Source organism: Watersipora subatra, chromosome 1 (assembly GCF_963576615.1).
Source record: "Watersipora subatra chromosome 1, tzWatSuba1.1, whole genome shotgun sequence".
Lineage (NCBI taxonomy): Eukaryota > Metazoa > Bryozoa > Gymnolaemata > Cheilostomatida > Watersiporidae > Watersipora > Watersipora subatra.
Window position 1 is genome coordinate 45,312,622 of NC_088708.1, and position 23,370 is coordinate 45,335,991.

Below are 23,370 nucleotides of genomic sequence, written 5' to 3' on the forward strand. Positions count from 1 at the left end.
ATGATACAATTAAAAGTGCTCTTGTGAATCCTGGTCATCAAATGTTTTTAGCATTTTTTATAACATCAAGTGGCAATTAAATTTTCCTATTTAATAATAATAATCTATTGTGTTTTCCAAACTATGATACAATTAAAAGTGCTATTGTGAATTCTGGTCATCAAATATTTTTAGCAATTTTTTTATAACATCAAGTGGCAATTCAAATTTCCTATTTTCCAGCAAGATCAATAAATTTTTAACCCCTCTTAGCATTTTCAACATATTGAAGAGTGAAGTAATAATTTGTGGACATGATCCACAATAATCATGAACTTGTGGTATGACTCTTACTCTGTTTCTTACATCAAGCCTGCTTATAAACATGCTGTCAAAATGCAGTTGCATTTAAAGGTCGACTCGCAACAAAATTTACATTACAGTTATTTGGTATCAAAAAATTCACCATGTCTTACTCTACTGGGTTGTAGGTGCAGAATTTGTAGAATGGTAATTACAAGCTCTTAAAAGCTCAAAAATGAACAGTTAATCGCAGCCATCAGGAAAACATCGTAGGTTAGAATCCCTGTATTTTGATTATGTACTCAACTCAATGTAGTTATTGTTCTGACATGCAGTGTTATCACGTAAAATTAAAGGCCAATCACAGCCTCGGTATAAAACGTCTCGTAGCACTAGTTTATGACAAACACTTCGGGTTCTACCGGGAAGCTCTCATCAAATATACATGCTCAATTATAAATGCTCGCTACTTTACAATTTTTTCAGCTTGGTGTAATTTTTTTGTCGTAATTTGATCATGTGACCCATAATTCCTGTCAAAAAGCATGAACAATTTCTGCAGAATCCTTTGACTATCGCAGGTGACCAACAGGCTCCTCATGTCATCAGATGATGGTATACATTCCTTCGAACTAAAGTTAAAAAATAAAATAATTTTTAGGCGAGGTTTTGAGATATCAGTGCTCAAAGTGACAGCATTACAATGATCAGGAAATAGTCACCTAAGGACAATAGACATGATTTATTGAATACATGAGGTAAATTTGTAAAAATATTTTGACAAATGAGGTTGCAAAAAAGTTTAAACAGAAGCCATCACTGCGCAACTTACACCCCATTTTAGCCGTTTCGTAAAGGAATTCCAACCTATGACGTTTTTGTGATGACTGCGATTAACTGTTTGCTTTTGATCTTTTAAGATCTTGTGATCACTTTTCCCCATATTTTGCACTTACAACACAGCAGAGTAAGATACGGTAAATGGTTTGAGACTAAATAACTGTAATGTAAGTTTTGTTGCAAGCTCACCAATAATTTACGCATAAATTGTCTCAGTTATTTTTTTAATCATTTAAGAATTAAATTAGCTATAATAATAATTAGCTCGATTAATATTAAAAGCTTGGAAACCTCTGGTATTGTTTTTTTTTTGAATTATACACGTATACAATATGATTCTCAAATACAGCAAAGCATGACGTAAAAGTAATACAAAGCAGATTTTACACTGATTGCTTCTGTTTTCTTTTGACGAAGCTGTTTCAGTGCGAATCAAATTGTTCAACTCCTGAGCTACTGTGAACATAGTAGGACAGTAAAGATAGTCAAAGTGTTTTCGCATAACCAAGTGCTGCATGATGTGGCTTTGTCAAGCTTTTGTACGAATGGGTCGCAATCTCAAAAACCATGGTCAAGTCGCAAACCATGAAGTTGAGTTATCCGACTATAAAGCTGCACTAACTGAATAAGTAATACATTTTTTTAGATATACAGCTATTTCTATGACAACCAGCTACAATCTGTTTAGATTTTTAACTTCAGCATAATTTTCTGGATATAAATTCAGAAATCTAGATAAATATCACAACATCTTGATTGATATTGGTTGCTATGACATTTTGAAATGTAAACACAATTGTGCATTAGTTTTTGTTTCTCAAACTTCAACACTTGTTTTCTCGGAACTATGTTTTGGCATTAATGGTTTCAGCATTCAGCATGCATTAATTACATGCATTCAGTTTATTGACCATAAAACCTGCTGTAATTGAGGTAAAATCAAAATTTTGTTTTGCAAAATAGCTGTGAACTCACTCCTTTTGATAGTAGTGTAGATAACTCCCAATCTCAAACCACTGATTTAACCATGGTTTCTGAGATCATGACCCAAATTGTTTATGATTAGTGAGTAATTGACAAATTACTTTACTGTATATATACCTGAATGAAAAAAGCAATTGTTTGTATATGTTGAACCAATAAAAATATGTTTACAACCCAAGTGTAGTTTCGCTTTGCGAATACTTGCTTTATGACAATTTCTTCTTAGAAATGACAGTCATGTCAGAGGCATAACAGCCACAAATTTTTACTAGTTTTAGTTCTATGGACTGGGTAATTTTATTGAGTAATATTGCTGATGAGAGTAATTATTTTTATCAGTAATAATATATTGTAAACTAATAATATTCATGAATCATCTGACTCGAGTTTTATGCTCACCTCACGGTAATTTCAAAATGAACGAAAAGTGTTCCCTCTCATTCTGCAACACATTTTTTATAGTTTTTGCGGCATCAACTAACGTATTATTATACTGATTAATTTGCTATAAAAAGACTGTTAATAGATCATGTGGTTTAAAGTTATAACCATTTATACAGACTCATTTTAGAAATTAGGTGTCACTAATTACTTATGTCGCAGTAAAGAAATTCCTTTCGTAGTAAAGGAGTTGACGTTAGTTTGTTAAATACTTCATGTAGTTACCAAACTGTTTAGAACAAATAGTGCTAATGTAAAACTACAATAAAAATATGTCATCGCTAACATAAATTTGCTACCAGTTTTAATTTTATATTATACTATATATTTTATATAGGTTTTGCATTTTCTATTAAAGGATTTCAAATGTTCCCAGGACAAAAAGAAGCCACTGCAACAGGCTTTTCATGGAAATGATTTTAAACTCTATCTTAGTATGATAGATATTTCTGTAACAAGTATTCATGTGGCTAATTGTGCCTAATACTTTTATACGCTTTTGACTAAGTCGAACAAATCTAGTTTGTTTCACTCTTACCACCTGCCTCAAGTCGGTGCAAATGATCATCAAAAATTTGATTTCTTTGTGCCGCTAAAAATGGCACATTAAAGAAAATTTAGTTTGGTGAACACTCAAATATTGGTTAATTATTTGCCTTGCTAAAAACCGTAATAGACTCATCTGGATTACATGTACAACTTAGCTGCCTAGGTTGCTAACTCGTAGTTCCGTGGCTTGTTATCATTTTGCTTGTTAGGGAGTAGTAATCTTTTTAAAAAAATGAACCCGTTTTTTTTGTTGGAAACATACCATTCAAGCAGCAAATGTATGTCAGTGCTACTGCGCATTATGCTGGTTAATATTCTCAGCTTTGTTAATCATTCTTAGTATTGAATAAGTGTTGCTGCTTTTTGGTTTGTCTCTTTTTCCATATATATGTAACTATTATGTATGACTTTTTAGCTTCATGAAGCTGGTGCAGAGTTCTTACTAACCCTTTAGTGACCGCGGGCTTACGGCTGGAATTCCCCCAGCGCACCAGAGCATTTACTATGGTTATTTGAGCCTTCGATACCACTGCGTAAAAACTGCATCAACTTTCATCAAAATTGAGGTAGATACATAAATTAACATGCACAAGAATGCTGAGAAATTTCTCTACAAGCTGATTTTTTTTATGTAGCTAGCTTGCATTTGTTTTCCTGCAAAACTCTCAATTCGTTGAAGCGACGAGTTTTTTTATTTTTGTCGGTCATTTTCAATTGTTTTTATATTTACTAAAAGCAATTTTGCAATGTTGTATAAATAATTCCTGCATGGATTTATATGTTCACAACAATTTCAAAAAAGATTAGTCGTCCAAGAGCATTAAAAGTGGAGTTATGAGCTCCAATGTATAGCGGGAGCGCCACTGGAAATGCTCAAGACGCCTTGTCCATAAGCAGCGCAAGACAGTCACCCGACAAGGTTGCTCCAACTTTTGTGCAAATTGGCACAAAAACTGTGAATAAATATGCATCTGGAAGCTGAGAAACTTTCCTGCAGAATGAGATTTTTTCCTCCACACAGCTTGCAAAAACTTGGCAGCTAGACATATATAATTATATGCAGTTACGATTTTTTGCTCTAGTTTTTATGCATTTCTTGAGACTATAGATCTATGTAAAAGTTTTGCATATAAAGTCAATGCACAGGTTTATGTGTGCTGCAGCAAACATTAACCGGTTGTGTGCAAGAAGAATTAAGTCGTGAGCCTATATTCACACATTTGGTGAAGCAGCAAAAAACATGAAGTAACATTTATTATGAGCAGAAACAGCAAATCATGGACTACTAGATTGCAAAACAATATGAGAACAGAACTTTTTGATTAGACCGCTGCTCTGAAGATGAAAGTGTGCAACAAATGCAGCACACCAATGCACAACTAATACAATAGATTAGCAAATTTATGTAAAAATGCTAGCAATACAAAGCAGTGAAGCATTTGCGGAAACAATAAAATACCATTTGTAAATAAATTTAGTTAGCATGGTAAAGATCAAAACATGACTTGCACAAATATATTCCACTTGTGACTCCGCTGCCAGTGCATTCAGCTTGCTCGTCGACAATGTATACAGACAACTGATGCACATAGCCAGAGACAGCAACGGAAAGCAAATAACTTAATTCCAAATTTAGATCTGTTAGATGGAATATACTGTCTGAAGTTGAGCCATCCTTCCCATGCCAGCAAGCTTTCATCTACAGATATAAATTTATCAGAGTGAAAAACAGGATAGAACCAGTCGCATGTCATGGCAAAATTTTTTTCTAACTTGAACATTTTATTGCCAGTAGGGTCTTCAAAATTGTCAATAAAGTGTAAGCTTGCTTCTAATTTTCTTTCAATTTTTAAATTGATTAAAAATCAGCGTAGATAATAAAGGAATGTGACAGTGGACCAGTAAGGCAGCATAGTAGGCTTTTTGAGAATACCTAAATGCAAAACTAAACAAACAACTCGCCAAATCTTTATCATTAACAGGCTCCGACGCATCGCAATGTTTTTGAAGGCCATATTTATTTGTTTCGTTCAAAATAATATTTATAGTGACCGATGTTTAAAAAGCTTTGAATAATAAAAAACACCTACCTGTTTAAGAATTCAAACTTATACTCCTGCCAGACTGTTAGCAAAATGTAATTATTTTGGTTTTAAATCAGCTCCTCTTTGATATCCGTCATTATTAGCCGTTTCAACACCGGCCGTTTCAGTCTCACTTTCGCAATCCCATTCATTTTGTTGATTCTCTTTTTTACTTTCATCGGCTTCCTCACATTTTTTGGTCTAAAATCCCCTTCTTCACTTTCAAACCTGTTGTTATCTTCCTGTAAACAAATCTTTTTAATAGCGCTTCAAATATCGCATCCGTTCATGATGATCAGCTTTCCATAAAGACCGTTCAACTTCTAACAAAGTGTTCTTTTTGCACATGCGTAGAAGGGAGTAATTACAGCCTCAAAGCAGTAGTATGATATCTTTTAAAACTCCTCAAAATATTAATGAAAAATTTTAGTGCCATTTTTAAAATAAATAAATGAATTTAAAAAATACCTATCGAAGACTCAGATCTGATGGCAATTACGGGTTTGGTGCGCTGAGACTGCGCTCTCAGCCCATAAGATTTACGGGAACGGTGTGGAAAAGGTTAACAATAATTTGGTTGAACGTCAGGTTCTGGTTATTATGTTTTACAAATTGGACTATGCCCTGTGAATAACTGCTTAATTTCAATTATGTACACAGCTCCTATTCACCCTTGCATGTTTATAGTTGTCGTGTTCTTGCATTCCTGTTTCCTGTTTACCGGCGATAGCACTTGTACAAACTATAGGTTAGCGTAGCGTCTGAGACAGGAACAGAAACTTGCAGTTAACACCCATGGTGACGAGCTCTAAACTTTACCTTACAATACTATCTAGAAGCCAAGTCCAAATCAAGGTCAGACAACTGACAATCGATTTCATGACTTGGTGATCGCTTTTGAAATTTTGTTCACATTGCTTAAGTCATGCTCTTCTAATGCCTAAAGACTACACCGGTGAGGAGTATAAAAGCTGTGATTGAATGTCAGGGCTAGAATACCAAATACACTTCTACTTGCTCAGTTTTTGTTTTTCTGCAGCAATCAATGAACTTGCAAACGATTTGCTGTAAACGTATGTTGAAAACAGTTAATGTAAATCGGAAAAGGTTCTATTAAAAAAAACTTGTTATTTCTATTTTGTTATGAATCATTGCAGAGTGCTGCCATAACATGTCCTGCATCCCCTTTGATGCTAGTCAAGTTATCTACAGAACTGGCAATTTAAGGTTCAAACAGCTTACATACATCTTTGGGATGTTTCTGGTCAGAAGAGAGTGGACACAAGAACTTAGTGAAGGTAAATCAGGGTGTTTATAGACCAAAATATTGAGAAACGTAGAATGAGCTTTAGTGAAAAAAAAAATTTTTTTTAGAGGTATTTTACAATTATAGAGATAAAAAATCACTTCTAGTCTTAAAAATTCAATTATATTATTTTTGGCAAATACATTTAACACCTTTGCTATCACATCAATTTCTGACCTAACAAAATTAATTCAAACAAATTTTCAAAAAACTGATATACAGCTAGTATTTAAGTAATATCACAAAAATCAAAACCTACCGTTTCACTGTTAAATGCATCTTTTTCAAAAAAATTCTACAAAATAACTATGAAACTGTTTAGTGAGTCCCAATCTCACAAATGTTCTGACGCTTTCTTTGCGTTGAATGAACGCTGTGTGTTTCTTATTGCCATGACGATAATGATCTGGTTTTTCTGTTTTGATAATAAGTAGAAATGAAACTGTTAGGCTAAAAATTATTCTATTGGTTGCGGGTGATTGGCAACCAAATTGTTTTGGTAGAGACAGAGTTTGATTTGTCTAGCTAATGTGTGTGCTCCGTAATGAAAAGGAAAGTGAAATCCTCATGATAAGCCAATACATCGGCTTATGGTCTGTACTTATATTACCTCGGAAGCCGTGACATCGGCTTATGGTAGCGAAAGAGTTAATAATTTGCCCCATGCTATACCCTTTATAACTTTCAATGGCATTCATGTTGGTTAATAGATTGACTCGCATATTAGTATTACTTACAATCTGTTTGTGATAAATCCAATTTTTGCTCAAAATCCCGTTCTGCTTGTCATAGCTATCTTTTGCAGTTATCCTTCATTTTTCGTGATACACAGGGACATTGGTTCTTTGTGAAAAGTGAAATCGCAAAATAAAAAGTAGTTTTTTTTACGTACTATATATACATGTACATGGCTCAAACTTTTTTTGTTAAAACACTTGCATTTTTCTCTAAACATAATGTATTTGTTTCCTGTATGATAAATAAATTGAAGTTCTCTTGATTGACTGTTATGTCGTATTTCAATTTCAATCCCAGTATGGTAATTCAAAGAATGAACTTCAAGTGTATGGGCATAGTTTGGACTTTATCTGGTTGGAATATCTGTCCAGTAAATGCTCTTATAATGCATTCCTCTTATAACGGGAACTCCACCTAAAAATAATTTATGTAAAGCTTTTGTTTGATGCAACATAAATACTTTCACATGAAGTAAAGTGTCAAGTTGGTGCAAATTCTCAAATTCAATGACGAGAATTTTATAGCTGGCTTTAAAAATATAGTTTACATTCTTGCCGAACTGGAGCAATAAGAGTATGTATAGGGTTCGCTATTATAGATTTTAGTACATCGTTAACTCTTTTGCCACCGCAAGCCTATGCATCAGCTTATTAATAGGGTTTCACTTTTTTTATTAGGAAGCCCACACATTAGCTAGACACATCAAATTATGCCTCCAATTAAAGAAATTTGTTTCCAAGCAGGTGCAACCAATATAATTCGTTTGCAGTTCAACCATTCTAACATTTCACAGTAATTTAAGTACAGACAGTAAGCCGGTGTATTGACGTTTCAATAGGGTTTCACATTGCTTTTCATTACGAAACCTACACATTAGCTAGACTAATAAAGTCTGGTCTCGCACGAGACCACCTTGTTGCTAGTCAGGTGCAACCAATATACATTATTTTTGTTCAACTATTCAATTTCCAAACATTTTTTCAAAACGGCAAAACCAGATCGTTATCGCAAACAAAGCGTCAGAAAAATTGTGAGAGTGAGATTCACCAAACAATTCTAAGCTTACCTTGTAGAGAACATTCTTTTAAATAAGATGCATTTTACAGTAAAATAATATCTGTTTTCATTTTTGAGTTATTGCTTAAATACTAGCGGTATATCGCTTTTTTTCGAAAAAACGTTTGAATTAATTTGGGAAGGTTAATCATTCGGTCAGAATTTTATGCAGTAGCAAAAGAGTTAAACTAGTTTGCCATTAGAAGATGTCAGTTGTGTCAAAAAATAGAAAAAATGACTAGCCTTTCATAAACTCCCAAAAATTGGAAAGCTACCTATTGGTGCAAGCATTGGAGTATTGATATACCCAGATGAATGTTATGAGCTCTAGTCTCATCAAAAATATATATTTTTCCTAACTGTATTCCGACGATGGATAAATGAAAAGTCAGACAGACACCGCTTTCACCTTGTTAGTTAGCAACAACAAGTATCAATCAGTCTTTTGTTGCTTTTATTTACTTCACCTTCTTGTTTGTCTCCAAATTCATGTCTACTGCCAATTAACCAGAATGTTTTTAATTGTTTAATCGGTTGATATGAGCATTAAAGTGGAAATTTTACCTGAGCTAGTAATTATTTCAGTTTTCTTGAATAGTGTTACAAAAACGAACTGTAACAAACAGGCGCAGTGGCACTTGCATGCCAATGGCAGAGTAACTTTATTGTAAAAGCACATGCCATAATCGTGTAAACCAAGGCTGAAAATCTGTTCTACTAGAAACTTCTGAGCTATTTAAAGGACTTTAATAATGTCTATATAATCTCAGATTTTTTGAATTTTTTTAAAGTGCTCGAAAGGGCAACTTCATGTTTTTTTGTCCCAGCATTGAACCTTCTTCAAATAGATTACAATTTTTGGAGAAAAGCCGTCTGCACAGCAATTGAAGGCTCATGTTGTTCGTTGGAGCTTAGGACATATTATTTTAGTGTTAATTGTGTTTTAGTTGTATCATGCGTATTTTGGAAGAAAACATTAAACCTAGAAAGAGTAATTTAAAGTGGTCTAAAAACATGCGAGTTATAAAGCAAGCTGACTTATTTTTAATAATCCTAGCTTAGACAACTGAAAAAATTATTTCTGTAAGAAATGACATCTTGAAGCATATTTGTTAAAAAAATTATTTGCTTGCAAAATCTGTTGGTCTAAACTTTTCTTGATTTTGCTGGACTTGCTGGACGTACTATTTTAGTGTTAACCCTTTGGCAGAGAAACGACTAAAATGTCGTTTACCGGTTGCGTGAAGAAACAAAATTTATGTCGCTTTCGGTAGACGTTTATAAAACTGTCGCCTAGTAACGTTAAACAAAGGATATGAACACTAGTAAGTTTTAAATATCATCAACAATATATCGGTTGATGATTTACAATATGAAATGATTATCTGAGAGGCTTTGATTTGTGCTAAAAACTAAACAAATTGCCTCTCCTTGAAAAAGAATAAAATTTGGAAAAAACAGTCAACATCAGCTCGACTTTCAAAACGGTAAAATAAAAGATTATTTGATCCTGCGATCATTAGTGACTTTTTGTTTGATCAGAATCAAAATAATTCAAATAATAGAAGTGATGTAAACTTTTTGGATTTTTAATAAACTTGGAAAATATAGGGAAAACGATCGTTGTGGTGTCAAATGCCTTCCAACGCTAAGTCGGTTAATATGCATCTGCAATGTGAGATTTCAAAATTTGATCACTGGCCATTTAAGAAGAACTAAATAGTTTTAGTGTAATCAGTGTTAATAATACAAATAAAATCCACATTGATCGAAAAGTGTGCATGAGGATCTTGTCTGTTTATATTTGCCTCCAGTGTCACCTGCCTACAATAAATGATTTTAGTTTACATAAAACCTGTTGTTATTCAATAAAAGCACTGATTCAATTTATGCTACTTCTATTTCAGCTCATCAAAAATTGGTAAACTTGCAATGAATCTATGTACTTATTTTATATATTTAGCTCTTCATCTTAAGCTTTCTTAAATTGCAATTGAGGTCCGTAAAAGTCGACGATAATTTTTTGCGATAGATGTAAGAAATAGAGTAGTAGTCATACCACAAGTTCATGATTTTTGAACAATTTATTACTTCATTCTTTAATAAGTTGAAAATGCTAAGACAGATTAAAAAAATTATTGATTTTGTTGGAAGAGAGGAAATTTGAATTGCCATTTGATGTTATAAAAAATTGCTAAAACATTTGATGACCAGGATTCACAAGAGCACTTTTAATTGTATCATAGTTTGGAAAACATAATATTATTACAGGAGCAGACAACTCAAGAATTCAAGTGAGCAAGAGTGTTGCCTAAAACGGTTAATACAAATGGTTGTTTAGTTATAGCTAAAAGGCCAGTGTGCCTGGTAGTGGTAGCATCATTACCATATCAATCTATATAGAACAACGTAATACACTTTTTATTAGAATACAACATATTTTGTTATACAAATCGCTATTCTCATAAATGTAATGGCTTTTGTTAAAGACCTAACTTTTACCAATGAATGTGTGTGCCCTCAGGTTAGAATGGCCCCTATTTTTGAACCACACCGCCTATGAGATTTTTATAAACATATCAATCAACAGAACTTATTACATATAATGATGCAAAGAAAAAGCTAAAAGTGTGTTGCAGTGTGAGCTCGGTCGTGTTCTCAGCCTTTTCCGCTAATAACATAGGAAGCAATCAGTAATCCATTTTCAAAAGTCTATTGATTGCCCATTTCTGAAACCTTGGTAACTTTAAAGGTCTGACACGGCTGGTTAAGTAACCAGCCGTGTCAGACCTTTAAAGTTACCAAGGTTTTTTTACTACACTTGTAGTAAAAAACGAAATTGCGAGAACAAAAATATGTGCTCCCAAAAACGGAAAATCCCAGGTCGGTGAGGGTTGTTAACATGTTTTCTATTGGTTCAATGCAGGCAGATGATTCTTTTCTTTCAAATAGGTACACATATGACAGGCTAATTAATCAGCTACTCAATAAAAATGTGTTTTATACAAACATATTTGTAAGAGCCATAGAACATTGATCTTGGCTATACGAGTATGTTGTGCCGAGCTGCACTGCCTGTTGTATGTAATTGTTGTTTCAGCCTGTTGCAAGTAAATATTGTTTCTTTTTTAGATCAGCTGTCTCAATGAAGTTCTGCTTGGCTTTTAAATTGGCATCCCACTGTGTGGTCGTGTTTCAGTCAGTGTTTTTCACCTCCGTGTTTCAGGTCGCAAGCAGAATTTCGCGATAGTAAAAGTACTTAGATGATACACCCTAAGATGCATTCAAAACAGTATTGTACGATAGCTTAGTGCTATAGACTACAACCCTATTCTGGTGTTTTAAACTATTGCCAGTTAGGAGTGTGGTAAGTAGCAGCTAAAGCTAAATGTCTTTATTATATAAAATACCTAAATACTGGCAAGGCAGAAGCGCATGGAAAACATTTAACTATAGAAACTGTTCATAGCAAGATATCCCTTTTGCTGCCATATGCGCATTTATGCAAAGTGTATGGCCAACTGTCATATGCACACTATAGCAAATTTTCAAGCAGTCGCATAGTAACTTAATTTTATTACTTGTTGATAACATAACCAACGACCTTTAGTACTTTTATAGTATTGACAGTGTTGTCTAAATATTTTTCTATGAAAGTTGCATAAATTCGCAAGTCTGTTTTAAGTCTTTGTTTGGAAAATTTCAACTCGGAAACGCTCATCTTTTTTTCAACATTTGAACTATTTAGCGTTATTATGGCCTTCGCAAGTTCCTCGCGACTTAAAAAACAAAGAGTTACATATGTTGATGAAATTGCAGCCAATTCAAAATCTGGCTTAGTAATTAGAAAGATAATGAAAGACGCAGCACTAACTCTGACGGTAATCTGCTAAGTTCTGACGGAAATAATAGTTTTGTAAGTGTAAGTAAAATTGGAGATGATCATTTTAGTTTCATTGCGATCACAGCTTTACATAGGTTTAGTAATGCACAAAGCATAAACATGTCGATTTGGTGCATAGCTCTGGTAACACGTTTGCAAAATAAAATGTTACAAACATGTTTTAGAGTTTGAAGTTTAAAAAACCCGTGAACATACCATGAAGTAAAATCACGATCTTTCAGTAAAATGACTGACAGTAAGCCGATGCTTAATTGGTACATGGATGGCAGCAATAGGCATATCTAAACACACCAACCTTAGAGTGTTAAAGGCCAACTGAATAATAAGGGATTTTTATACAATTAAATAGTCAATCTGTGCATGAAAAAACATTGACTGTTAGACAGTTAATAGTTTTATTCAGCTCAAGAGTTGGACTAAACTTGGTTTGTACTAAAAATACCATGGCAGTCTAGAGTGCGATAAAATATTGTCAGTTGCAATAATTAAACATTCAATTATTGCAAACTATTGCAAGAAGGTCAATTAGCACAATTGTTATTGTGTCAGTCTAACGCGTTGAATCTTGCAAGTTTAAATCCTATGTGACACAATTTTTTTTTCTGATTTCCAACTGTGGCTTTAGATGGACATATACTGTTCTCATAATAGTACAGGCTGAATGTGTACAATGTTGTTGATTTTTGTGCGTTTTGCTTAGAAGGGAAAGGAACAGTACCGCTGTAATTGTTGGTTTGTAAAATAGAGCTTTTCTTAATCCAACTATTTATTACATATTATATTTCAATGATACCATTCTTAACTAAGATTTGAACAAAGAAGCATTAGCTTGAAATAAATCACTGATGATAATCATTGTTTTTAATTTTACTGAGCGAAATGATTTGTGTTAACCACAACATTAAAACAAACTTTTTCAAAGAAAAGCTTATTGATTAAAGTTTTATTGTTAGGTGGAACATCAGCATACTTAGAATTGCAATATCTTTAGGAGAAATGTAATTATGCAGTTTCAGTAGGAAGACATCTTCTGTGCCACACCTACATGTAGTAGTGCTGCCAAAGTAACCCGCTGCAAGAGCTTCCTTTTAAAGTTCAGGTCCATTTCCTAAGTATTTTGAAACAATGTGATGGAACACACTTTTTAGTAATTAATGTTAGAAAACCTCCTTGATATTTTGGGAAAGTCTGTAAAATGGGTAGGGTTCAAAATTCTCCTAATTTTCAACTATACAACTTACTAAATGGTTTCTTTGCAGGAAGAGCAGCAACTCTACCCGTTGAAGCATAGTGGGCTAGAATGCCTGACCTTCAAACGACAGGTTGTTGTTCAATTTCCAAAAAGGTCTCCAGTGACAGGAAAGACATCCAAGCTTGAAGTTCTTTCTGCAACTGGGCGTGTCTGCAATCAGCAAAGTTCCCTTGCCAATTACTTTAGAGATGTCTTGCTAGAATATTATTGTAAAAAATTGTGCCTAGCCGTTGGTTACACTAACCATAACATATTGCACTACACTCAACATGCAAGGGACTGCTCACACAAATCGCAAGACAATTATTGTAGCAGCAGTGTTTTGAAGCTCTAAAACTTTATTTGACAGAAATAAATCAGATAATCCATTTTTGTTGACAAAAGGTTTGATGCTATGCTTTGTAAATCATTCAATTTTCAATATTTTGGTATTGCAACAACTGTTCGGGCTGCTTTTGATGGTTGGTTCCATTTTCACAAAAGACCTTTAGGTTCATACAAACTCATTGTTTGTAATAATATTGTCTTTGTCATTGTTGCACTCAATTAAACTATTTGTTTGACACGCCTATATTAAGCTTATAACATCTCTAAACTCTACTCCCTAAAGGGGCCGCTTATGAATTCATTTTTTCTTTTGACTAAGAATGATATTTTGAAATGAAAGTGTTGACCAATGTTGATAAATGCGAGATGAATATCTATGTAATCTTCACAGTGTGTTCAAAGTTACTCCTTGGTTTCATCGAAGGCTCCTATCGTAAACTTTTTTATAATTCAAAGGCCACCACATGCTATCTTTTCCAGTTTTGTTTGCTAGTAGCAATGATTGGATTTGATGAACATGTTTTAGTAACGAAAGTGGTCACAGTTCATGTTTGAAATTTATGTTTTGAACATTTTAGCTCTGTGAATGTGACGGGCATATTTGCAGCATGCTTGAATATATGCGATGCTTTAATATATGATCACAAAGTGTATTTGTTTCTATGTGAAAACTATGATGATCTCGATACCAATCCGATCATTATTGCAACTTGTTTAAAACTAACAAAATGCTAGTTCTTGTGTTGCTTAACACGAACAAGCTATAAAGGGTGAAACAAAATTTTCATGTGGATAAACAATATGACAAACATTTGATCAAAGCACAAAAATATTTGCCAATAAGTCTTTTTTTGGCATTAGTTGACCAAAGTCCTGAAAACCGAATTAGTTGGCATTTGCAACCTATTATTAAAACATTTTATCTAATAATCAAGGTTCATTGCAACTAAAATCCTTAAAATTAAATATCATATGGAATTTAGCTAAATTCATATAAAAAGAAGTAATGTAGACCTTGACACTAAGACTATCTAATGCTAGACATAAAAAACCTAATAGGAGTCCATGAAATTAAAGAGAAGATAATTGCTTGTGCAAAAGAGAAAACAACTCCAAATTTTGTATAAAAAATTCAATTTATGCGCTAATGGGAGGCCCTCCAATTCATACTACAGAGCCTCCCAACCTGCAAAATTTTCCAAAATGTTGCATTCTCCGGCAAAATTTTTGCAAAATGCAAAATAGATACGTATGCGATCAGCATGACGAGTAGAGTTGTTTTAGCATGTTTTTAGCGAAGCCTCCTATCAGAAGCCTCCTATTATCCAAAAGCCCTATATCGTGGATATATTTTCCAAAGTGGCCTCCTATTCACTACAATTTGACTATATATATATATATATATATATATGTATATATATGTATATATATATATATGTATATATATATATATATATGTATATATATATGTATATATATATATATATATATATATATATATATATATATATATATATATATATATATATATATATATATATATATATATATATATATATATATATATGTATATATATATGTATATATATATAACTATTTGTCAACAAATTCAGCTGTTTGAATAATCGGACTGCTAAGTTAGACTCTCATGAATTCAACTTGTTATTACCTTTGCCATTTTCAGCTGCAGTTTCGATCTTTTCAGCATAAGAAAGTGCCTACCGATCTGACAGTGGAAGATTAATACCAGTGTCACATATGCCAACATTTAGAGACTAGCAAAACTCAACAACAGAAATCTATAAATACATTCCTTACCAGCCTCCAGCCCTCTGGGCACTTCAGCTACTCTTTGTGGATTTTCAATTTCGTGTGTCTCTCCCCGTTTATTTTTGTTACTAACCGTAGTTGCTATATCAGCCAACTGATTGAGTGACCAGCTGCCCCTGCTCAATTCTATTAGAATGCCAGCCTTATTGTACACATTTTTTGCAAACTTGATCATGGTGAGGTTGAGATGCTATGCTTGTGAAGTAAACCTCACCTGGACATCCGCTGTGGCAGCACCTGAAAACATCAAAAGAACTCATAGACTGAAGAAGCTACATCTTCTGTAAGGAACATACAGCAGTATTCACACGGGTTACCATGTCAATATTACTCTGGGGAACTGACTACTTATGCACATTAAAAGCCAGAAGAGCAAGCCCGCTTGCATCAAAAACTTTCCATGTGAGAGCACAACTCCCTTTCTCATAGTTTGCTCCGCGACCTCCTTATTAGAGTTGGCGGTGTGTCAAATGCTTCTTTTCAGAGTTAGGATTCTTTAAGAGCATGTCCGTCTAATATACTCCACAATGATGCGTTAAGCTCTCTTTACTATCCATTTCACTTGCACCAATTAGAGCGAATTTTAATTTTGAAGTTTTAATTTTGAAATATTTTGAATTTAAAATTGATATTTATAATCTTAAAACAGGATCAACTCTAAAAACCAGCAGCGGGCATTTTGGAACATTGTAATATTTTCACGTGATATTTATCATAGCACTGAATGCTCTATCACATCTCTGTACTTAGAAAACTGCAACTCTTAAAGGTATAGTAACATGGTTAGTTCTAGTGTTAAGCTGTTATACTAGACATGAGTTGATAGAATACCTAAAATATGCAATTCAGTGGTGGTGGTAAAAAAGATGGCCAAGAAACCAATAACTACAAAATCAACTCTAGTAGCTGTTCACCAGGATTACCATTTCAGTTCAAGAAGATTGTTTTATCATTTGAGACTAATTGAAAGTTTTGCACACTTTGCCATTCTTATGGTATAAAAACGAGAAAGTAATCTTGTGCAATAATCAAAGAGCATCAGCTTTATGTGCCTCAAAATCTATCATTGTAACTAACAATCTACATGTATATCGTGGCTCTTGTTTGTGTTTAAAAAATGCTTTGAGAAGGTAAAAATATTTAGAAGAGCAACTTTATATGTACATTGCATGGTCTAGCTGTCACAGGGTACAGATAAATGAGCAAAAACAAAATGATGGCAAACTGATAGATACTGTTCATCCATAGCTGTATCTGGAGCTAGTACATAATCCGCATGTATAATCATCGTAATGATAGTTTGCATCTCGAGAATTAGTCAAAACTACAATGGACAACCTTGCTTGTGATGACATAGAAGTGTCTAAGCACAGCATCTTCAACTGAAATAAAGAACTTACCAGCTGTATGCTCTCACTGTCTCTGAATAGCTATAACATGACTAGCGATTCACGGTACTTGCAAGTACCTAGTTGCTGCAAGCTTGCTGTATCTTATCATAGCTATACTATCAGCCTTCAGGTCATTGCCAAAAGTCAAATGTTGATAGTATGAAATACTTGGTCAAGCGTGACACTGAAGCATCAGTAAAGGTCATGCTCATCATTTAAAGGAAGCTGGAAATACTTATTTAAGATGTGCCGTGCCAGTCCCAGTCAGCTGCTCTGTGGTAGTCTATATGTATATATATGCATGTTGTATATAAACAATATACAGTAAAAAAATAGAAAGTACAAAGGTGTTTTGCCCGTGTTTGTATTCCTTCCTCTTTATATAGACACTTCAGTGAACATCCCTTCTATATTGAGTGCCAAGCTGTCCATCTTCTGTCGGTAGTCCAGCTGATTCGAGTCGGGTCAGCGCAAATTGATAAAAAGGTGATCCAGACACAAGGCTGGCTGGCCTGGACACATGGCTGGCTAGCTCCTACCACACACTTCCTCCCATTGGGAGTACCGTTTTCCTATCAGAACTCGGATAGGAGAGCCAGCTTAGCCCTGTGTTTCTGCGTTCCATACCCCAGCTGGCAGATATCTTCGCTCAGCAGTTTTTGCTGCGTATATTTGGTATCGCTTTATGCAGCGATCTCCAGCATAGCCTGGGCAGCCTTGGCCTAGTCATTTCAACTTGGCAGAATTGTCAAGCTCTCCATCTCTGGTGCTTCCTTAGAGGCTGGTTTTCTGGTCTACACCCCACAAAATTGGCCAATTTTCTAGACCTTAGACGGTTCATGGGACAAGGCTGTTCTGTCAGGGTTAGGGAATGCGGTTCCCTAGTCTTTTCTATTTTGCTGACCTGGCCAGCTGTCTTCCAGGTCAGGCTTTTATCTTTTGCGTTAAGCCTGTTAGCTGCCTTGATGGCTCCACCGTAGCCAGACCTCTGTTATCAGGGTGGATGTACAACGAGCAATCTTAATTCGGGGGTTCCAGCCCTTTTTGACTAGGAACTGGCTCTACTCCAGTCACTGCTCCAGAAAAAACAATTGGCTCAAAGTCATGTGCTTTATGCCGTCATTGATGCTGTATCAATTAATCTCGGTGAGACGTGTTGCCACGCACATGGGTATACAAAAATGGCGAAATGTTGCATTACCTAATGCCTGCATTTTTGGTTGCTAGATGCACCAATGCAGCATCTGCTGATTGGGTAAACTGGCAGATGCCATGCCAAGCTTCTTTGACAGTGGTTGGGTACCTTTGATGTGCTTTCTGGTCTCCTCTTTCAACCCTCTCTTAGTTTTCTGGATTGCTGTAGCCTAGCACAACTCCTTGAGACACACGTGGTATGATGATATTCACTTTGGATAGAGGACTGCCCTGCCTTTCTATCAAATAAATGAGATTGGTCTAGGTCTTTGTGACCTGGTACAGTTCTATGAACTTTGACATTTGTTGGAAAGCTACACTCACTCGCCAGGGGTATACAAAGCGGCTCTTTCCTGTCTCCTTGTCAAATTCTTTTCTGAGCTTATTTGAGAGCATCATGCGTGGTTTTCAATCAATCCTAGAGCTCAATGACATGCTCATAGGCCATAAAAAACTCAGTAGGGAGAGGGTAGCACAACTGGTCTGTAGGCCTTAGTTCTCTGACTAACATGAGTATTTTTGTCGTCCCTCTCTCTTTCTCTGGTTGTGGAGTGTGGTGAGCTTCTGTACACCGTTATTAGCTAGGAAAAAAACAAGCCTTACTCATCTTGGCTCATCAAGAGCAGCAGGGCCTGGAATGAGTCTCCTAGCCCCAAAATTCTTTTTAATATCTGGTTGTTTTGTCGGTAGTACGATGTGGTGTGCATTTTGTTGATTTACCAAAGCTGATAGAGTTCAGCCATTAACTGGCACTCAAACTTAGTTTCTTGGTTTGCGTGCACCAACTCAGACACTCCCAGATAACAGGATACCCTTTCATCAAGTGTGTTGGCTACTACTGGTGCCATGGCATCCGACAAGTTTAGAGCACCCTGGCATCTGATGAAGTGGTCCATAGGCACCAACACTTATCCAGGGTAGCAGGGAGTAGGCTAACTAAGTCAGTGGCTAATTTTTATTAAAGCTGGCCGGCGTACTGTTTCTACCATGCTTCATGGGCTGGCACATCTCACAACTCTTGACTAGTCTTTTTAACAATCGCCATCAGGTCGGGCTAGTACCAGGTAAATCAAAGGGGTTTGTCGTCCTTCTCATTCTAGAGTCACCAAGGGCATGTGCCCTCTATGCCGAGAGGTTTTTGCCGAACTGACGGACATACTGTGCACTACCTCAGATAATTTTGTGAAGCCGCCCGAACTTCCAGTATACCGTTAGGCCAGATTCTGAAAGAATCTCGAATGTTGTGCAGAATCTTCATCTCCTTGTCCCTTTCTTCAGCTGTTCTAAGGGCACCACCTTTTCATCAGCAATTGTTCATTACATGGTCGCCTCCTGTTTAATAACTGTGGCTTGCAACCATGCTAATTCACCCTTCTGTCTTGTGCCTTTAGATGCTAATTGCGTTACATGGGAATAGCCAACTAAAAACTGTTGCGAATCCGACTTGGTCACTTCTACAAAGCTTCCAACGGTACCTTGGTCAATCTTACCACTTTTAAGACTGAAATGAAGCTGCTTTAGACTCAACTCTACTATTTTTATGGGACTATCAATAGTGCTTAGGATCTATCCTACCACTTTTAAAGTAGGAGACACTTTTGGGCAACTAACTGAAAGCTGTCTCATTTTTGGCTTGGTAATTTCAATAGGTCTACCTATAGTTCCTCTGATCAATTTTGCTATTTTTAAGGTAAGAGACACTCCCAAGCAACCAACTAGTGTTTGTATGGTTCAGTCCTCAAGAGTCGGTACTTTCTGGTCCTTCTTGGTCAGCACTGTCTGCATTAGTTCTTTATCCGTCAGCTCGATAAGCTCACACTAGTAACAGTCCTTGCACATTTGCCTGCTGCTCAGGCCATCTGCATTCCCATGCTTTCTGTTGGTCCAGTGTTCTAGTGTGTACTAAAACTTGGCCAGTATTTTCAACCATTGAGCCACTTGGTTGGAAAGTTGACTACTCTAACATAGCCATCAAAGAGTAAGAATAGCTATCCATAAAAGTAATTCCTAGCTATACAAATACGGTCTAAAATGTTTTACAGCTTTGGTCACTACCAGTACCTCCGTTTGCATAACACAGTAGTTTTGCTCTAGAGGTGTCATAGTTTTGCTGATAACTTTTGTCTCACCTTCTGAAATTTAAGACAGCACTGCGCCTATGCCATATCCGCAGCGGCTGGCATTGATATCCAGAATATACTGTTTTTAGGACTTGTGGTATTTCAGGACAAGGGCTCTTTATCAGGCTATTTTTAGGGCTTCGCCTTGGCTGTCAGCTTGTGCAGTGGTCAAGCTATCATAGCAAGCTAGGGCATTAACGGTTGGCAGTAACCTAAAGTTCTTGCAGTTCCTTGACCCTAAGGCGCAGGCCACTCCCTCATCACCTCTACCTTAGCAGGGTTAATAGACAGTCTGCCTTTGCTGAACATATGGTCCAGGTACTGGAATTTGGGCAAAAACAGCTTGTGTTTAGAAGGTTTCAGCTTGGTCCTTTGCAGCTTTTGGTAGATTTCCTTTAAATAGTGCATGCACATCTCAACGCGCTCTGTGAGCCTCTGGGTAGTAATTAGAATGAATGAATAAGGCTGACTTTTTTGGACTGACTAGGTCAGGCGTGTTAAAGAACTAGCTACCTGACAGCATATCCAATCTGTTATCTCTCTAAGATATCGGGTTTACGTGCTTTTTGGTAATTGCAATTAAATGCCGGCATCAATGCACAAACATCACTTCTTGTCTATCTTCCAGATCAGTACAACCAGAAAACTCCTGGCTTTACTGGTAGGCTCAACAAAGCCATACTCTAAAAGGTTTTGCACTTGTTTTTTTGATTTCGCCTCCTTATTTGGTCTGAGCCAGTGAAGGCTGTTGAATTGGCTAAGTCCTTTCTCGAGTGGTATGGAGGGCTTTACTTCAGAGGCACGTCTTACACTCTCATCACTTTTACTACTGAAGACAGAATTGTAACAGTTAACCGGTCGAGCAAGCTTTCTGCCTGACCTGGTTCTTGGTAGTTTGGTTTGGCTGCCTTGAATAAGACACTCTAGGTGAGCAAGCACTACTTCCTTCGATGTGGATTCTTTCATGGCTCCTATTGCCAAGGCCCTTTTGTCCTTTGTCTGCTGGCTGTTCATATTTGTATAGGTCCTAATAGTAGTGTCAGACTTGAGGGACATGAGTTGCCCTGTTAGGTTGCGACACTTTGCAACCACGTGGCCATCCAGATCTGAGCTGTCGCTCAGGCTGGTTACCAGAGGTGGGCTGGTCGAGCAACCTTTTATCAGTGCCAGGCGCCAATAGCTCTAAGCTGTGACCCGGCGGTAAATAGCCATTTCCACCCAGCCGGCATCCCCATCTTCCGTCAACTTGAATCTTGTTTTGCAGCAGGCAATCCTCTCTTGTTATACAAGTCAGTAGTTTTTGTCTATTTAGACCAAGGCGGGCTGAAATTCCAAAAAGCGCTGGTGAGTGACCAAAAGCGGTATCCTAAAATGGCGTTTTTACTAATGTGGCTTATCACAAAGGCTTACACCATATTTGTGTCTCATAGCCAAATGGTAAGGTGAATCGCTAAGGCTGTTCGTGGCCGTTGCTTTCTTGGAACTGTTCCTGCACTGTTCCTGGCGGATAATTGAGGTCTTGTTTACTCAAGAAGTTGGTTGGCAGTCAGTGTCCAATAGAAACTGGACGAGCCAGCATTTCCATCTTTTAGGAATTAATTGTCTTGTGGAGTAAGGTCGGCTCAGGCCTGCGCCATAGCTGAGTCCTCCTCACTGCACCCAGGAGAATTGAGCATTTTCCTATGCTGCAGTAGAGCCAAATCACACAGTTGGGAGACTCCTGGTTTTATTTGTGCCTAATTTTTTTGCTAGCTTGGTCTGCTTCTCCAGGTGGAGGTCTGCTTTGCCAATTTTAAGGCAGGTTTCTGACTGCTCTTTTTCTAGAAGCTGGATCAGACCTTTGAAACCCTTAACTTCAGACCACTAGCTTCTCCAGGCTGAGCCTGGTTGGACCGTGTTTAGGACAAAAACCTTGGCCTAATGATGAGAATCTGTGGCCAATTTTGTGTTGGTCTTGTTTTTGTTCAGTACATTTCTCTTAAATTTAATGGAGATTAATGGTCATGTCTATGGTGTTTCAGTTTTTTTCAGAATCCAGATCAAGTTTTGGATAGGAATTAATGACATATCTTATCTAGGCGATTGAAAATGATACAGGTTAAGATCTGTCCCTCAATGGGCAAAAGGCAGATCTCTCTATAATTGCCACATTCTTGTCTATTGTCTTTTTTGAATATGGGGAAAATTTGCATTATTCTAGTTTTCGGGTTTTAGCTCAGATTTTCAAATGTGTACAAGCATATCATGCAGCTTTTTTGCAATCATAATCTACCATGTTTCCAAACTTCTGCAGGAGTGCCACAGATACCAGGTGCTTTATTATCTATGGTGGACTAGATTACAATTTGGAGTTCTTCTAAACTTGGGATACTGTTTATTTCTTTGTCGGCAATTATTCCTGGGAGTTGTTCAAATGCATTTTATCTACAGCTCTAGGCCCATGTATCAACTTGTCAAAGGGTTGGGCAAAGCACGCCATTGTATCGTCTTTGTCTTTCAATACTGTAGTCCCAACCTGGTCAAAAAGTTGAGCAGTTCCTTTTCTTTGAAATTTGTAAACTTCCCTTAGTCTACTGTAAAAATCCTTTATGCCATTTGTGTCCGCGACCTGTTGAAGAGTCTCTGTTTTTTCCTTCTACTTTTAAAAGTTCATTATATGGGTCCACTGTTACAATCGGTTTCTCGATTTTGCTAGAAAGACGGTATTAGTACAGGTTTCTCAAACCATTATTGTAGTTCACAGGCTTTAGCCTTGTTTCATTTACTAATCAGTTTATTAAGCATATTATTATTTTCATCAAACCAATCTTGATGTTTTCACATTGGTTTTCTTAAAAACTCATATTCTTTTCATAGGTTACTGTTTTAACATCTTCCATATCTCTTTTACCGGTATATTGGTCTTTTCACTGCAAATTTATTGGTGTTCTCATCTATCTTCTTATAAAAATTTTGACAGCACTGAAAATCTCACATTGAACACAAGCATGTTATTATCTGTAACACAATCAGAACCTTTTATGACTCTGGTGTGAAGCACATCATTCAGATCTGATTGTCTGGTAATGATGT

At 36.1% G+C, this 23,370-nt stretch overlaps 1 protein-coding gene across 2 annotated transcripts in view; it reads right to left on the reverse strand.

Annotated features, from left to right (window-relative positions):
- LOC137410532 (sulfotransferase 1B1-like) overlaps window positions 1–15,832 on the reverse strand; it is a 49,550-nt gene extending 33,718 nt beyond the window's left edge. The window contains exon 1 of one of the 2 annotated variants that reach the window (XM_068095963.1): window positions 15,582–15,832. In XM_068095963.1, coding sequence (XP_067952064.1) covers window positions 15,582–15,768 — 187 coding nt within the window. In that variant the 5' untranslated portion in view covers window positions 15,769–15,832. The remainder of the gene's footprint in view (window positions 1–15,581) is intronic. The other variant, XM_068095964.1, reaches the window with a different exon arrangement.
- Between the last annotated feature and the right edge of the window lie 7,538 nt (window positions 15,833–23,370).